Here is a 17,667-nt window from a genome sequence, read left to right as displayed (position 1 = left end):
ATGATTATTTGTTCTTCTTGTCTCTCTTCAAGTTCATTTTCTTGTATTTCAAAAATTGTCACATCATCTTCTACTGCCTTCATCACATTGTCTTTCTTTGAACTGTACATTTTCTCATTGAAAAACACATTTCTAGAGATCACTATTTTCTGTGTTGTTGGGTTGAATAATCTATAATTTGTGGAGTTTTTGTCATATCCAACAAATATAACCTTCTCACTCTTTGCATCTAGTTTCCTTCTTTTCTGGTCAGGAATATATACATATGCATCACACCCAAACACTTTCATATGGTCAAATACAGGTTTCTGCCCCGTCCACTGTTCATAAGCTGTAGAACCTGGTGTCTGTTTGCTTGTAATTCTGTTGCAAATGTAGATGGCAGTATTAACTGCCTCTGCCCATAGTCTCTTATCTACTCCAGATTGGTATAACATACATCGAACCATTTCTACAATTAATCTGTTATCTCGCTCAGATCTGCCATTTTGCTCTGGAGTGTATGGTGCTGTGGTTTCTGACTCTATACCTTCTTGTTCTAAATACTCTTTGAAAGCATTATTTGTATACTCAGTACCATTATCTGTATGCAGTTTTTCAACAGAATAGCCATACTTTGCCTTAATTTTTCTATTATATACTTTGAAACAATCTAGTACATCTGCTTTATGTCGAATAAAATATGCTACTCTATACCCGGTGTACTCATCTTTGAATGTTACAAAGTAACGTGCTCCTCGTACAGATTCAGTTTGCATAGGTCCAAAAACATCACTGAATATTCTTTTTACAGGAGGTAACTTAGTGTGTGGTCTCTCTTTAAAAGTCTTCTTATGTTGTTTCCCATCAAACAACCTTCACACACAAAATCTTGTTTCTTTTCTGTAACACCTTTGATTAAGTTCATTTTTACCATTTCTTCTAAATATTTCTTATTAATATGTCCCAGTCTTTCATGCCATATCTTTAAATCATCTACTGTAGTCACACATGCATTATATATTATTGTGCGAAACATCATTTTATATGTGTTGTTTCTATCCTTTATACCAACTGCTGCTAGATTCTCATTTTCATATACTTTGGCTTCATTGTTAATCTTAATTACACTCATACCTTTGTTTGTCAAAACACCTTCTGAAAATAAATTCTTTCTCAACTGTGGGATATATAGCACATCATTTATAGTGGATTTAAACCATTGTCCATTGATCAACTTCTCTATTTTAATAGTTCCCTTACCTTGTACTGGTAGTGTTTGATTATTGCCAAGTGATACCTGTGATGTAAAAGTTCTGTCAATATTAAAAAAATATTCTTCTCTGTAACACATATGTGCTGATGCACCACTGTCCATAATCCAATCATCACTTGTATCCATTTTTTCTTCTATGTTGAATGCACTCTCATTATTAACATTATAATATGCGCTACTCGAAGAACCACCATGCTGATTTTCTGTAGAGTTGCCAGCTTGTGCTGTCATTCTTTTTGTAACCTTTTCTGTAGTTACTAAAGCCACCTCTGCCTCGATTATGACTTCTATATGACCTGCTACTACTGTTTTCTTGTTCGTTCTTTTTCTCTCTGCAAAATTTGACAATGTGCCCTCGGTTTCTACATCCAAAACATATTACACCCCTTTCTTGACCTTTCTGATCATATTTTTCTTTGAATGACATTGTTGCCAGTGCTTGTTCTGTCTCTTCATATGCAGTTAAATTCATTTCTTCATCTAACAGTCTTGCGGTGAGGTTACCTATAGTTTGTTTAGCACTGTCTACGGACAACCATGCCTGTCTAACATTTCTGTACTTTTGGGGCAATGTACTCAGTATTTTTGTCATAATAGCAATATCACTCACATCATCACCTGCTTCTTTAATTTGCTTAGCAAGATTCTGCACTTTTGCTATGTGTTGAGCGATAGTATCTAGGCTACTCATCTTATATTGATGAAACCGTTCATGCAACATCATTTTATTTGATTCTGATTTCTGCTCATAAATAGACTCAAAGGTCTCCATAATCTCTTTAGCAGTATTACAACTTTCAATCAAAGTAATCTGATTTAAACTCACTGCAGATTTTAAAGTGAACATAGCTTGGGCATCCTTTTTAAACCATGCCTGTAATTCGTCTCCTGCTACATCTGGTTTGATTAACGAGCCATCAATAACTCCATATATACCTTTGGCCCTTAAGGCACATTTCAGCTGGAACTTCCACTGTTGAAAGTTAACGCCATCAAATTTACCAACTGTGGATATATCTATTTTGTCACCCATTATTTTTTTTGCTTCAAATTTCCTGCGACACACGCCACTCTAGTTCTTTCTTTCAAAACCTTATACTTCGGACACACCGGCAAAGTCTTTAAATATACTTTCTTGCTTTTCGGACACACCGATACATTTAAACTGAATATACGCAGTAGTTAAGTATGATCTGGGGCCACATAACCTATTAGATTTTATATATTTAATTTAATAAAGAACTAGAGATTTGACTTTTCATAAAAACTGCTTTTTATTTATTCAACAACTACTTTCATTTTTATCAACAACAACCTACTTAAAAACATTTTAAATAGCAACCTAAAGGGTGGTTTATATGAACATTACAACAACATATTCCAATAGGTGTTCTATTCGAAATACGAAAGTTCATTATATTTTCAAAAAAACGCAAGATCTGACAACAATGTGTAATTACCACTATAATATCGGCCGCATTAGAAGACCTTTACCCACCAAATTCTATAAAAATCGTTCAAGTCGTTTCCGAGATATTTGAGGCGTTCCATACATAAAACTCACTCTGTATAAATGTTATTTAATTAAACTGCGTGTATTACTTTGTATTAATTCTTATTAAAAAAAGTCAATCTTAAAATTTTCAACTAATAGCAAACAAAAATTATCAACTAATAATAGTATCAAAGCTATTGCGTACTGTGCTGTAATGTAATTTGTATTTTTTTATTTTTTATTTGAATAAATGGCAAATTGTAGAACTCTTTTATTCCATTTCATTTCATATACCTAATGTGAGAGTCCATCAATCCCTTTCTAGACAGATAATGTTCTTTAAAATACAGTCAATTTTATGTTATTTATTTGTTTTTTTTGTGTTTTCACCATGTTTTAGCGCATGTCAGGTTATTAAATGCAAACGTTTATTAAGAAACAGACTAACTCCCGTGGGACATGGTAGATAGCCCAGTTAGTTAGAGTATAGGCAGGGATAGTTTAGATCGTGGGTTCAAACCCACCTAATGTGAGTTGTTTATTAATAAATAGCAATATGCTAGTGGGTAACTGCGAAACTTGCAAGACTCTTGCTGCAAGACCAAGACCAAGACCAAGACTGGGAGTGCAATACCAAGACCAAGACCAAGACCAGGTGTACTGATGCAAGACCAAGACCGAAATGCAAGACCAAGTCTCGTCTTGGTCTTGCATTTGGGCAACACTAACCATGAGTATTAAATATTATTGTATAGATTACTTAATAAAAAAATATAGAAATATAAATAATAAAAAAAATATAAATATAAGTCTATTTTTTACAACAGATAGGTACCTACCTACAGCAGAAATAACCAAATACTTAACAAAAAGTTTAAAACGTTAGATCCATTATTGATTATACTAAAATCACAATAAAGATGCAGTAGAAATAAACAAACCAAGACACGTTGAATGTTACAAGGAGCACTCCCGAATGATGAATTTATTATAATGTATTTAATAGATAAACTGTGTAAATCGTGATTTGAGATTTACAATGTATATACAATACCCCAAGAAATTAATTCAGGAGGATAATTCATACATCAGATAATTCATTCATTCATAAGATAACTCAACAGAATTACTCCTTAAAGTTTGTCTCACACCCTGTATTGTTGAAAAACATGATTAGTTGTTAAAGTACCTAACTTTTTTATTATCCAACATAAGCGAATGAATAAAAAGACAGAATGTTTGAAAGAAGGAAATCAGCAATAAAACGGGATAATACCCGAAGGTTGGCTGTATACCATCTAGTTAAATAAAATTAACATGAAGTAAAACTCCCTAGTGTAGTTGGTATATTTAATAAAAATTCTAAAAAATTTTTAAAAATTTAAACGGATTACGTTCAAAACGTTTTCGGACTTATCAGTCCATCATCAGTGAACCTAAAAGTAAGTAATCTCACTTAGTAAAATTGAAAAGGGTGAAATTTTGAATGTTAAAAATTGAAAAGTGTGGTTACGATTACTTACTCTCTGTCCTTGCTAAATAGCCACAATGCCAAACACTGGTCAAGATGAATGTTCTAACTACATGGTGAAATCTGATCTACAATTTGGCTTACATTGGATGCCAACGGATTAGTACTAGGTACATGATGCTCTACTCCATTAATTAAGAGATTTTTTTATTATTAGGTCTACATTGAACTACGTTTAGTCTGTCAATGATTTAGAAGGAAGCTGAAATACTTCAAATGTCAGTAACATTGACATCCAGGAAAGGGAATTTTTAAGGTATTAACCAAGGTCAAGATCCAATGTGGTTACGGAAATTTAAGTTTAAGACTGTGTTGGAATTTTAATTTTTAATATTAGAATTTAAATTTGCTATTTTTATAAAAATATTACAACCATTACTATAAACCTGACTATAAAATTAAATTTTATCGAACTTATTGTCATAATATGGTAATGAAAACAAAATGTAAGATGGAATTATTGGTTAATGAAAGTTAATAATTTTTGGCCTAAAATAGCCTTGTGGGTGAAAGTTAAAACGTTGAAGTGATACAACAGTTGTTTAGTGTGTATAGAAATATAAATTTGTTAACTGTAATGTTGGTTGTATAAGTCTAGTAAGATATTGATTCTGTATGAAATTAACTATTTAAAAAAATTGGTGAGAATTGAGGTAACTGATATAAGATTGTTAAGTGAAAAATATAAATAATTGACTGAATGTGAAAATGTGTTAGTTATAGTCAAAAATATAGGAAATATAACATTATGCATTGAGGTAACTGATATAAGATTGTTAAGTGAAAAATATAAATAATTGACTGAATGTGAAAATATGTTAGTTATAGTCAAAAATATAGGAAATATAACATTATGCATTTCTTTTCTATGCATAATGTTATATTTCCTATATTTTTGACTATAACTAACACATTTTCACATTCAGTCAATTATTTATATTTTTCACTTAACAATCTTATATCAGTTACCTCAATTCTCACCAAATTTTTTTAAATAGTTAATTTCATACAGAATCAATATCTTACTAGACTTATACAACCAACATTACAGTTAACAAATTTATATTTCTATACACACTAAACAACTGTTGTATCACTTCAACGTTTTAACTTTCACCCACAAGGCTATTTTAGGCCAAAAATTATTAACTTTCATTAACCAATAATTCCATCTTACATTTTGTTTTCATTACCATATTATGACAATAAGTTCGATCAAATTTAATTTTATAGTCAGGTTTATAGTAATGGTTGTAATATTTTTATAAAAATAGTAAATTTAAATTCTAATATTAAAAATTAAAATTCCAACACAGTCTTAAACTTAAATTTCCGTAACCACATTGGATCTTGACCTTGGTTAATACCTTAAAAATTCCCTTTCCTGGATGTCAATGTTACTGACATGTGAAGTATTTCAACTTCCTTCTAAATCATTGACAGACTAAACGTAGTTCAATGTAGACCTAATAATAAAAAAATCTCTTAATTAATGGAGTAGAGCATCATGTACCTAGTACTAATCCGTTGGCATCCAATGTAAGCCAAATTGTAGATCAGATTTCACCATGTAGTTAGAACATTCATCTTGACCAGTGTTTGGCATTGTGGCTAATTAGCAAGGACAGAGAGTAAGTAATCGTAACCACACTTTTCAATTTTTAACATTCAAAATTTCACCCTTTTCAATTTTACTAAGTGAGATTACTTACTTTTAGGTTCACTGATGATGGACTGATAAGTCCGAAAACGTTTTGAACGTAATCCGTTTGGATTTTTAAAAATTTTTTAGAATTTTTATTAAATATACCAACTACACTAGGGAGTTTTACTTCATGTTAATTTTAATGAAATCAGCATCAGAAAATCTGAGGCTATTCGCGATTGAAACGGAATATAGAGGGCAGGTCGAATGCAAGAAAACGGCCGATATAAATGGTATAAACAAACATTCAATTGAGGAATAGAACAATACCGATTTTATTTAAAATATTTTAATGTACTCATAATGCTGAAATTTACTAAAAATTTCTTAATATTGACCAAATTCCATTCAAATCAACAATTTTCTGGTTTGTTTATACCACTTAGAGTATTTTAAATTTATTCCACCAGAGGTCAGCTACTTTGTTTTTCATCGCGAATAGTCGGGTTTTAATTTCAGTATTTTATAAATGCTAGATATTCCACAGGGTGTGGTAAACTTTGAGAAAAAAACACAGTTTCATTGGTACACCCTGTATACAATGACAATTTACGTGTCTAGCAACAATATTATTACAGCGATATTGCTAAAGAATAAGGCTATACATTTAAAAAAATCACTTAAATCAGACAATAGGTTTAGGAAATTCGAGACTTCAAAAATGACCCATTTTTAAGGTGGTGCGTTAATTTCTTGGAGTAGTGTACATTGTAAATCATGATTTGGGAGTGCTCCTCGTAATATTCAACGTGTCTTGGTTTGTTTATTTCCAGTGTATCTTTATTGTGATTGTAGTATAGTACATAATTATAGGTATTACATAATTGGTTGGTGTTACTATAGTATCCGGTCTACCCCGAAGATGCGGTCTGCATGCGCATATATTATCTATTAGAGTATTAGACCACGCAGAAAATGCCAATTTTGAAGCTTATTCCAAATGAAATAGTAAATTGATATCACAAAGTATTAATTTGTAAAATTAAAATAATAATTCTTCTGATTTTTACGTTTTATTAATGAAAATACTTACAAAGTGAATAAAATGCATAAATCAGAAGAGTTATTATTTTAATTTTGCAAATTAATAGATACATTGTCGTATTTTAGCTATTTGGGTCTGACTGTTGGAGCGTGTGTAGGCTTGTCGCACGACAAAAATGAGTCATCCTGTCAGTCAGACTGAACGATTTGGTCGGGTGGTCTGGCTATTCCAATATACTGACAACATTTGTCGGGTCAGGACGCGTGTAGCGTTGTTGGCCTGATTTCTGACTCCAACATGGATAAATAATTGTTAATAATCGATAAGTATTTCTTTTGTAAAGCGGTGGACACAAATTACGTGTTAACTATGCTACGGTCTATAATATAGAATATAGAGTACATAATTCACTACCTGCTGCATATATTTTTAACATGTTGCATTTTTTGTACTCCAATAATGACGTTACAAATTTAAAAATACGGCTTATACACATTAGGATTAGAAAGAAATGTAAGTAAAATGATAATTTTACATATACCAATTACCAAATTCGTAATACGTTGTTTATTTCGTTCGTTCCGTATTTGTTAACATACAAATGCACAAGTTAGTGTAGTGTAGGAAACAGAGGTTGAACCTCGCAAAATGGACACAATTCCGGTTTTATTTTTTTTCTGGTATATAAAGGGGTGCTTATTATGAGCCTTACTTTCCCTTAAAAGATTACGCCCCGCAAACGTAGCCCTTCCTGTATGTTTTGCAAAAAAATTACTTAATAGTAAAATGAAGAGGACTATATTTGCTACTATTTATTTCCCGACAACATATGTCTATCACCCACCGTTTAGCGGGGGTGGCGCCCCAAATTTGACAAGATGTCAAATTATTTTTCCCTAACTGTAATGGAAATCAAGAAGACACCCTGAGGCGAATATTCACAAATAAGTGGCTGATTTTTTGGTATAGGTTTCATTTAAGGGCAATTGCCCATTTTTTAATTACTGGGTGTTACATTTTAAAAAATCCCTTTTTATAACTTATGAACCGCTTATGCTAGAGTAAAAAAACTTTCAGCGATTACCCATGTACAAGTATTATTTATAAATTTGTATAATGCACCTCATATTTTCCCCGGAACCCAGAGATGTAACTAGGATGATCCTAAGGGGGGGGGGGGGTTACAACTACTGGATCGTCTCTGGGGGTATGTAATAGTAATGTTGTTCAGCGTATAGAGCTCAAAGTACAACCAAATGGGGGGGTTACAACCCCCAACCCCCTGGTTACGCCTATACCGGAATCACCCAAAAAAGGAGAATTAACTAAGAAAATAATCAAAAATTGATTTTGGGCTACCACTGTGGCTTTAGGGTGCAAAGAAAGTAAAATTTGCATAGGTCATAATGTGTAGCAGACAGTGTGTTCTTTTATTTTCCATAAGTACGTTATCAATAAAATGAATAGGTGACGAAAAAAAAACAAAAACTGGAGTCCGCCAAAGCATTTTTGAGGTTTACGGCGCCACTGTGCCGTAACGATTACTTATACGAAAAAAATGCATAGGACCTTATTTGTAGAGAACATAGTGGTCTTTAATTCTGTATAAGTTCTGTTTCAAAAGAAAGCATAGGAATGAGAAAATCGTAAAAAAAATGTTCGCCAAGGGATAGGGGTAGTTTCTGTAGTTTATTTTCAGGGATAGGGGTAGTTTCCGCAGGGATGTTGCAATAACCATATATATTTATGAAAAACTCTATTGATGGAGCATATGCCCATATGGACCAAAAAGCAAAAATTAAAATTTTTTTCAACCCGTATATTTTTTGTGAAGGACAGCATGACAGTATCAATTGTTTTAAAGCACAAAAATTGCCTATGGAACAGAAACGACGAACATTGTCAGAAAAGAAAGCCTGTTTTCGATGTTTGAAGGTGGGACATTCTTCGAAGAAATGTAGAGGACGTTTAAATTGTATTTTTTGTTGTAAATCCCATGTTGTTTTGATGTGTCCTGATTTACCTGTTAACAAAATTGATACATCGACCTCAAGTATTAGCCACTCGGAAGAAAATAGGACTGAGGATCAGACGCTTGCGAGTTTGAATAATACACAGGATTTTTTACAAACTCTGCGAATAAACATAAAAGTGCACATGGTACTAAACAAGTAAGGGCACTTATTGACACTGGATCGCAGAGAACATATTATAGTTTACAGCGTACCGCACAAGAAATGGGTTTTCTGCTAAAGGAACGGAAAATATCGTACATACGTTATTTGGCGGTAAAAGTACTTCTGAACAACGACATAAATTATACAAGGTAACTGCGAGTGAAGGAGCTTACTCTTGTTCATTTACTGCCTTAGATCAACCAAAAATTTGTGCAGATGTCTCTCCTGTTTATCACGGCCCTTGGGTTGAGGAATTTAGTGACATGAATATTTCGCTCAGCGATGTCGGACATATAGCACCAATTGAGATTTTGTTTGGAGCTGATGTTGTAGGCAAATTGTATACAGGGAGGAAATATCAGTTACAGTGTGGTCTTGCAGCAGTTGAAACTTTGTTAGGTTGGACTCCTATGGGCAAGGTGCCGACGGTTGCTTCTAATTTCAGCACATCTATGATGTCTATTGCGTTGTTTGTTGATAGTTCTTCTGTGGCGAAACTCTGGGAGCTTGATATTAGTGGGATAACCGATCCTGTAGAAAAATTGACACGAGAGGTAGCGGCCAAGGAGGCTAAGAATTTTTTCTATGAGACTATCCGATGTGACAACGAAGGTAGGTATGAGGTTATGTTACCTTGGTTGAACAAGCATCCTTTAATTTCAGATAATTTAGTTGTCGCTAGAAGAAGGTTAGATACTACTCTAAATAAGTTGAAAAAGTCCAATTTGTTTAAATCGTATAATTTAATATTCAATGAGTGGTTGAACGAGGGTGTGATCGAAATTGTAAACAATCCCGAAGAGAATAATTGTGTGCACTATTTGCCTCACAGGCCCGTTATTAAAAATACTAGCGAAACCACGAAAATTAGGCCAGTCTTTCATGCATCATCTCATGAACAGGGTCGTCCTTCTTTGAACCAGTGTTTAGAGGTAGGGCCTAATCTTATTGAACTTATTCCTTCTGTGTTATTACGGTTCAGACAACAAAAAATAGGTGTTGTGTCGGATATTCGAAAGACTTTTCTTAAAATTTCTGTACATTCGAAGGACAGAGATTTTTTGAGGTTCCTATGGGTAAACAATGAAGGAAAGAAATTTGTATTTCGACATAAGAGAGTTGTATTTGGAGTCAACTGTAGTCCATTTCTTTTGGGTGCTACTATAGAATTTCATTTAATAAAGGCGCTGGAAAAATGTTGTAATGATATGCCGTACTCTAAAAATACAATTGAAAGGCTTATGATTGGGTTCTATGTAGATAATTGTGTGACTAGTGTTACCGATGAGAATGAGTTGAGAAAGTTCGTATCAGAAGCAACTGCCATCATGGAGGAAGCTAAGATGGATTTGAGAGGGTGGGAATCTTCTGGTAGTATAAAAACAGTTGTCCCTGTTCTTGGTCTTCTCTGAGACTCCTCAAGAGACACCCTAAAAATCAATGGTGAAATTTTTCAGGGAGTGGTCGGAAAAGAACCCATAACTAAGAGACTGATGCTTTCTATAGCTCAGAGTATATTTGACCCTATTGGTTTTACCTGTCCAGTATCTCTGTTCCCTAAACTGTTGCTGCAGAAACTTTGGGAAAAGCGCCTGGATGGGATGCACCAGTCGAGAATGACATGGCTGAGGAATTTTGTCAATGGGTTACTCATCTTCCTGAACTGTCGAGTATTGAGATTCCACGTTGGATCCAGGCTGGGCCCATTGAAGCTGACCATTGGAGTTTGCACACCTTTTCAGATGCAAGTAAGAAAGCTTATGCGGCCGTAGTGTTTTTGAGAGTTCTTCGGAATGATAGTGTTTCGATTTTTCTTGTAGCAGCTAAGAGTCGTGTGGCTCCTTTGAAGAAGATTTCTATACCTAGATTGGAACTGTTGGCAGCCACTATTGGTGCTAGTCTTTATCAGTCAGTCAAAAGACAATTTTCTCAGTATGTTGAGTCTTATTTTTGGAGTGATTCCACTACGGTTCTTTCTTGGATTCAACGTAAGGATGACTGGTCTGTTTTTGTTTTTAATAGAGTTTAGGAGATTAGAAATTTAGCCAATGCTGAGTGTTGGAAATATGTGCCTGGTTCTCTCAACCCTGCCGATCTTCCATCAAGAGGCTGTGGTGTTCGGCAATTGTTCGAATCTCGATGGTGGGAAGGCCCGGAATGGTTGTACAGAAACGAAAATTATTGGCCCCAACAAAAAGTAGAGGTTGATGAAGAAGAAGTCGGCACTGAGAAAAAGAAAAAAGCCATTTCGTCACTATTGAATATGACGTCCGACAATTGGCACCTGCGTTACTTTTTCCAGTACACAAAACTGTTAAGAATGATGGCTTGGACGCTACGATTTTGTTACAATACGAGAAATTCAAATGGAAAACTTACAGGCGAATTGGTCGCGGAGGAAATCGACAAAGCCGAAATGTTTGTGTTGAAGCTAGTGCAGAACGAAGCGTTCGGTTCAGATACGAAACGAATTTCCTCGCTAAACACGTTTGTCGATGAATTTGGACTTATACGTTTAAAAACTCGCGTTACCGAGAGAATTGACACGGAAGATTTTCGTCTGCCTATCTTACTTCCGGGTGAACATTTTATAGTGCGCAAGTTGATTTTGAGGTTACACAAAAACTCTTGTCACGTTGGTACACAGGGACTGCTTAGTTTGCTCCGCGAAAAATATATTGAACTTTAGGGGGTAGACGGATTGTGCGGTCCATTTTAAAAGAATGTGGTGTGTGCAAGAGACAAGATGGGAAATCCCGAAATCGTTTGAAGTACAAACACCTTCATTGCCGGCCGATAGAGTTCGAGATGCTGCAGTGTTTGAGACTTCCGGGGTGGACTTAGCTGGGCCTCTTTACTTGAAATCGGGCGAGAAGACATGGATTTGTTTGTTCACTTGTGCCGTTTATCGCGCAGTTCATCTGGAACTCGTTACCTCCTTGTCAACAAATGCATTTATTCAAGCTTTTCGTCGCTTTGTTGCAAGGCGTGGACACCCGAGAACGGTTTATAGTGACAATGGAACAAATTTTACGGGACTTGAGAACGCGTTTAAGCAATTGGACTGGAACATGATCGCGGAATATAGTTCCACACAACGTATTAAGTGGCGTTTCAACACCCCTACAGCTGCATGGTGGGGTGGATTTTGGGAGCGATTAATAGGTGTTGTGAAAGGACTTTTGCGAAAAGTTTTAGGTCGAGCGTCTCTCAGTTATGAAGACTTATTGACATTGTTGTGTGAATGTGAGAGTATAGTCAACTCGCGGCCGTTGACGTATATTTCGGATGATCCTACTGAGTTAGCCGCGTTGACGCCAGGTATGTTGAGAAATCATTTGCGAAAAAGATTTCGTGCTGAATATCTGGCTCAACTCAAAGCGGGAACGAAGAAGACGAAAATGTCTAAAGTGTCTATCGGGGATGTCGTTTTAGTAGGCAACGACAACATCAAGAGTCTTCAGTGGCCTTTAGGAAAAGTTAAGTATTGAACTTTTACCCGATAGAGATAATCAGGTGCGGTTAGTTCGTCTTGCAACGGTACAAGGCCAAAATTCTGAGACCATTACAAAGGCTTTACCCAGTGGAAGTCGTGGAGGCGGTTACTGCTGGCGAGAATATCCAGGGTATTACCCTACGGGATGCGACTCCAGAGACAGTGCCGAGTGCCTCAAGAGAACGGTTGTCAGCTCCAGGCTGAGGAAGAATCAAGTGAAATAAGTGCGGGGGTGACAAAAAGCAGAGCACTCTATTTAAATGAAAGATGTACGCGAAGTGGCCGGGTAGTTAAAACTCCTGTAAGATTCAAGTGACATTTTCTTGACTTGATTTTTGATGACTGTTTATTTTTTGATATTTTACTTTTCACTTTATTTGATATTTTATTGTAATTTTTCGTGACTCTGTATTTTTTGAGAAATTTTGTCAAATTCCCCAAGGTGGGAGAATGTCGAGTCATTATATGGCACTGTCCGTGTTTAAAAGATATTTCTGCTTTATACATACGGCGAGCCATATGGTTTGTTTTTCGTTGTTTTAAGGTGAAAGGGTGATTGGCTTACTAGCCAACTTGAGATTGAAACCTTTGATAAGAATGTATTGCAGTTATAACGAATGTGTAGATACTGTATGTTATGTTTTTAAAAGCAGTCGAGTTTGTAACATTCATCCGATAACATCCAAATAAAAACTTTGTTTTAAGCTACACTTGCGTATTTTTAATAGGGGTAATTTTCTGTAATCGAAAGTTATTTTCTATAATTTAATTTCGAACCTAGGGATCTTTGCGTAAAGTAACTCGTGGACATCCCAACGTAACAGATATATTTAGGGTCACCTAAACTTTAAGATCCTAAAATTTTGGCAGAGAGTGGGTAAGAAACAGTTTATCTAATGGACTATTGTGGACTATTTTGGTGATTTTTTAATTTTTCTATAGAAATAGTTTTGATACCTTAGAGAATATGTAAAATAAACCTTAGTTACAGTTGAGTCCGCGAGTCTTTACCCGTGCGTCATTAATACCTGGCGAGATAAAACACATACCTTTTATCTAGCATCATTCTCTTCCACGCATGAATATAATGACAAACCAGCTGCCGCATGTTATTAAGTAAAAACACATGTTATTTGTATGAACGATTTAGACTCAGTGTATTGAAAAGAGATAGATACAAAGAAAGACGACTGGGAATGTTTTTTTAAGTACAATTTCTGACGTTTTGGTTTGTTTACTTTTGTGGCTGTCAGTTTGTTGAATTTTTTGATGTTATTTTGTCGAATTTTTGCATTTTGAAGTTTTTTTTTATAATATACAAACAGTTGTTTTCACAACTAATTTTACATTGGAGTTAGAAATTTTATGATAAATAAGTTTATGTTATTTTACGATAAATTTTGACAACGTACACGAAACGCTTGTGTTTAATGTTCCGCCAAAGTGAATAAAATAGCAAAAAGAAAATATGTTATTGAATTTTTTTATAAATTGTTTATTTATTTATTAATCAATAATAATAAAATAATTTATTAAGCTACTTCGAATGTACCTTTAATTATGCACCAAAATTTTAAAGCAAAACTTAAATTTGACATTATATTTATTTGATAACGTCAAATTTTATACTATAACCCGTGTTCGGAATAATACCCACTTTCTGTCACTTTCTATTGCGTTTAGTAAATTTCCGACTTATTTCGTATGCTTTAAACTTTAAATGATGACGCACGGGTAAAGACTCGCGGACTCAACTGTATTTTATATTCTAAGTTTGATACTCATAAACTGGACAGCGCCATCTTTTGGACACTGCTATGTGTCGCGTAATTTACAGTGTTCTATTATGACAGGATTTTTCAACTTATTATTATGGTAAGCTGCCTTTATATTAAAAACGATAAAGTTTTATGCCTTCTGATAATACATTTTTACTTTTGTTTTATATACTGTTAATTCTAGTATTAGATGTAGTGAAAAAAAATGCGACATCTATGATGAATTACTCTAATTTCTTGGCAAATATGGTCGACTTCTGTAGTTACTTATTTACATCTATTTGATACTAGCTGGGACTACTTGTAGTACTTGTCATTTAAATACAACAATAGGGCTTTTCATTCACAGTCATTTGTTTCGAGCTTCTGTCATAATATGTCGTATGATCCGCGTATATTAATACATATTGTTATGATCTGCTTCTTATTACTTTGATATTAATTATTATTTACTTGATCAATTATTTAATTAACGCAAATCATACATAAAAATTAAGAAGGAATCTCAGGGTGCCTTTTTTAGACCAGGGCGCATCTGTAAAAATATTAGTATATTTGGACGTTGAGAGGTGACTCAAATTTTTTTGCAGAAATTGCTTGAAAATAAATCAAATAATAATATTTGAGTTATCCTCCCTCTCAAAAAGGTCCGGAACGTTGTTTAAATAATCAAAATGTCAAAAATTGAAGGAAAAATTCGATTTTTTTCATCGTTTTTTTATTATAACTTTAAAAGTATTCATTTCCGAGAAAAGTTGTACTTATATAAAAGTTGCGTAATTAAATTTCCTACAATATAGAATTGGTTAAAAATTCAAAAAATAGTCACCCTTGTTGCATAATAGCAATAATTGTGAAAAAAAACATTCAAAAACAAGTATTCGCATTCTACGTTTTTCAACCATTTATGCTACACTTAGGACCTTCATATTTCACCCTAAAAAACTTTATGATATAGTAAAACAATACTGTAAATTTCATTAAGATCGGTTTAATAGATTTTGCAAAATAAATTTTACAATCCAGCTTTCGTAAAAAAAAATCATTTTTCAAAATGTCACACGACTGAAAATAAAGCAGATAGAAAGTTGAAAAATTTTTTGCATATAGAAGTGTACTGCACCTTTCATTTGCAATTTTTCAAAATTAAAATGGATTAACACCACGGCGTCAGGAATTTTTTTAAATAAACATTAATTATTGGTGCTACGCGCAGAACAGCGGATAGTTTGCTCTGATTGGGCATTCCAATGACCTTTGATAATTATTGATACATTTTAATTTTTATTACATTTCGATATAAATAAATAAATTTGTTTATTGCAAAATAAAAACACATACTTTATGCTTTGAAGTAACACTTTTATTAGCAAAAACTTTCTTTGTTCATATATTTTAACTTAAATAATAAAAGTTCATTATTTTTAAGAATATGCAATTGTTTAAACAATATTTCACAAACAATAATAAAATTAGTTTGATTTTTGTGGAATTAAAATATTAAAATACAACAAAATATAGAGTAAGAAAATAATACAGTCGGAAAAATGAAAGAATACCCATGAACGAACATATAAAACACGCTGTATTTTCCTGTCACCGTGTCACAAAGAAAATTGTCTAGTGCAAGTACATGTAACAATAATTATTACATGTACTTGCGCTGGCCAGTTTTTTGTGTGACACGGTGACAAGAAAATACAGCGTGTTTTATATGTTCGTTCATGGGTATTCTTTCATTTTTCCTACTGTATATTAGATAAAGATTGGAAGAAATTTTGGTGGAAATCAACTTGTGTGAATCGAACACCGCTGTCCTGCGCGTAGCACCAAAAATTATTGTTTATTTAAAAAAATTCCTGACGCCGTGGTGTTAATCCATTTTAATTTTAAAAAATTGCAAATGAAAGGTACAGTACATTTCTATACGCAAAAAAAATTTCAACTTTCTATCTGCTTTATTTTTAGTCCTGTAACATTTTGAAAAAATGATTTTTTTTTACGAAAGCTGGATTGCAAAATTTATTTTGCAAAATCTATTGAACCGATCTTAATGAAATTTACAGTATTGTTTTACTGTATCATAAAGCTTTTTAGGGTGAAATATGAAGGTCCTAAGTGTAGCATAAATGGTTGAAAAACTTAAAATGCGAATACATGTTTTTGTATGTTTTTTTCACAATTATTGCTATTATCCAACAAGGGTGACTATTTTTTGAATTTATAACCAATTCTATATTGTAGGAAATTTAATTACGCAACTTTTATGTCAGTACAACTTTTCTCAAAAATGAATACTTTTAAAGTTATAATCAAAAAACCAAGAAAAAAATCGAATTTTTCCTTTAATTTTTAACATTTTGATTATTTAAACAATGTTCCGGACCTTTTTGAGAGGGAGGATAACTCAAATATTATTATTTGATTTATTTTCAAGCAATTTCTGCAAAAAAATTTGAGTCACGTCTCAACGTCCATCTCAAAACAGATGCGCCCTGGACTATTATAATATAAAAAAATGTCTAAATTATCTTATGTTATAGGTACGCACAACTACAACGAAACTTATATGGAATCATCTGATATTTCTTACTATTTCGTGCGAATTTAAAAAAAAAAGAATGTGTGTGTACTTTGTACGCACGTAAGAAGTTATACTTCCATTATATGATTTCTTAAAAATAAATATCCTTTAAACAGTTTGTTTTAATTTTTTTTTAAACACCAATCTAATTTTGTGCTTACCGCTTTCAAAAAAATAAAAAAAGTATAGGATTGCACTGGATTCGAACTCACGAGCTCTCGATCTCTGGCCGAATTAGTCGAGGCATTGAAGCACAAAAAAGGCCTTATTCTCGATTTTTGGCGCAGTAAGACGGATTTTATTGCAGTTTGGTGCGTTGGATTCGTGAGAATGTCAGAAAATTTTGTGAACTATTGTAATGAATAAGAAATCTGAAATTGAATTTGTGCATAAGAAAAATTCATTTCAAAAGTGCATTTTGAAATAGGCAATTATTATAAATTTGCAACCCGGTAAATAGTTGGGCAACATCCCGATTAATTATTTTAATTATTTTTAATTATTTTTAATCATTTATAAGTCCATATAATAATAGTCTAAGATGTCAATAACCATTAATAATAAACAAACAAAAATGCCTTATGTGTGAATCGAACCAAGTACTAACGGGTCCGTAGCTAAATACACATACCGCTAATCTATGCAGACACTTGCTAGACAA

At 33.4% G+C, this 17,667-nt stretch overlaps 2 protein-coding genes across 2 annotated transcripts in view; both read left to right on the top strand.

Annotated features, from left to right (window-relative positions):
- Positions 1-17,667, top strand: part of LOC126890551 (uncharacterized) — a 201,386-nt gene that overhangs the window by 33,821 nt on the left and 149,898 nt on the right. The window lies entirely within an intron of this gene.
- Positions 9,412-10,560, top strand: LOC126891580 (uncharacterized). Its single transcript, XM_050660757.1, has one exon. The coding sequence runs from the start codon at positions 9,412-9,414 to the stop codon at positions 10,558-10,560; it is 1,149 nt and encodes a 382-aa protein (XP_050516714.1).

Source organism: Diabrotica virgifera, chromosome 1, assembly GCF_917563875.1.
Source record: "Diabrotica virgifera virgifera chromosome 1, PGI_DIABVI_V3a".
Lineage (NCBI taxonomy): Eukaryota > Metazoa > Arthropoda > Insecta > Coleoptera > Chrysomelidae > Diabrotica > Diabrotica virgifera.
The sequence above is the reverse complement of the archived record's forward strand: the minus strand, read 5'-3'. Positions and strand labels throughout refer to the sequence as shown.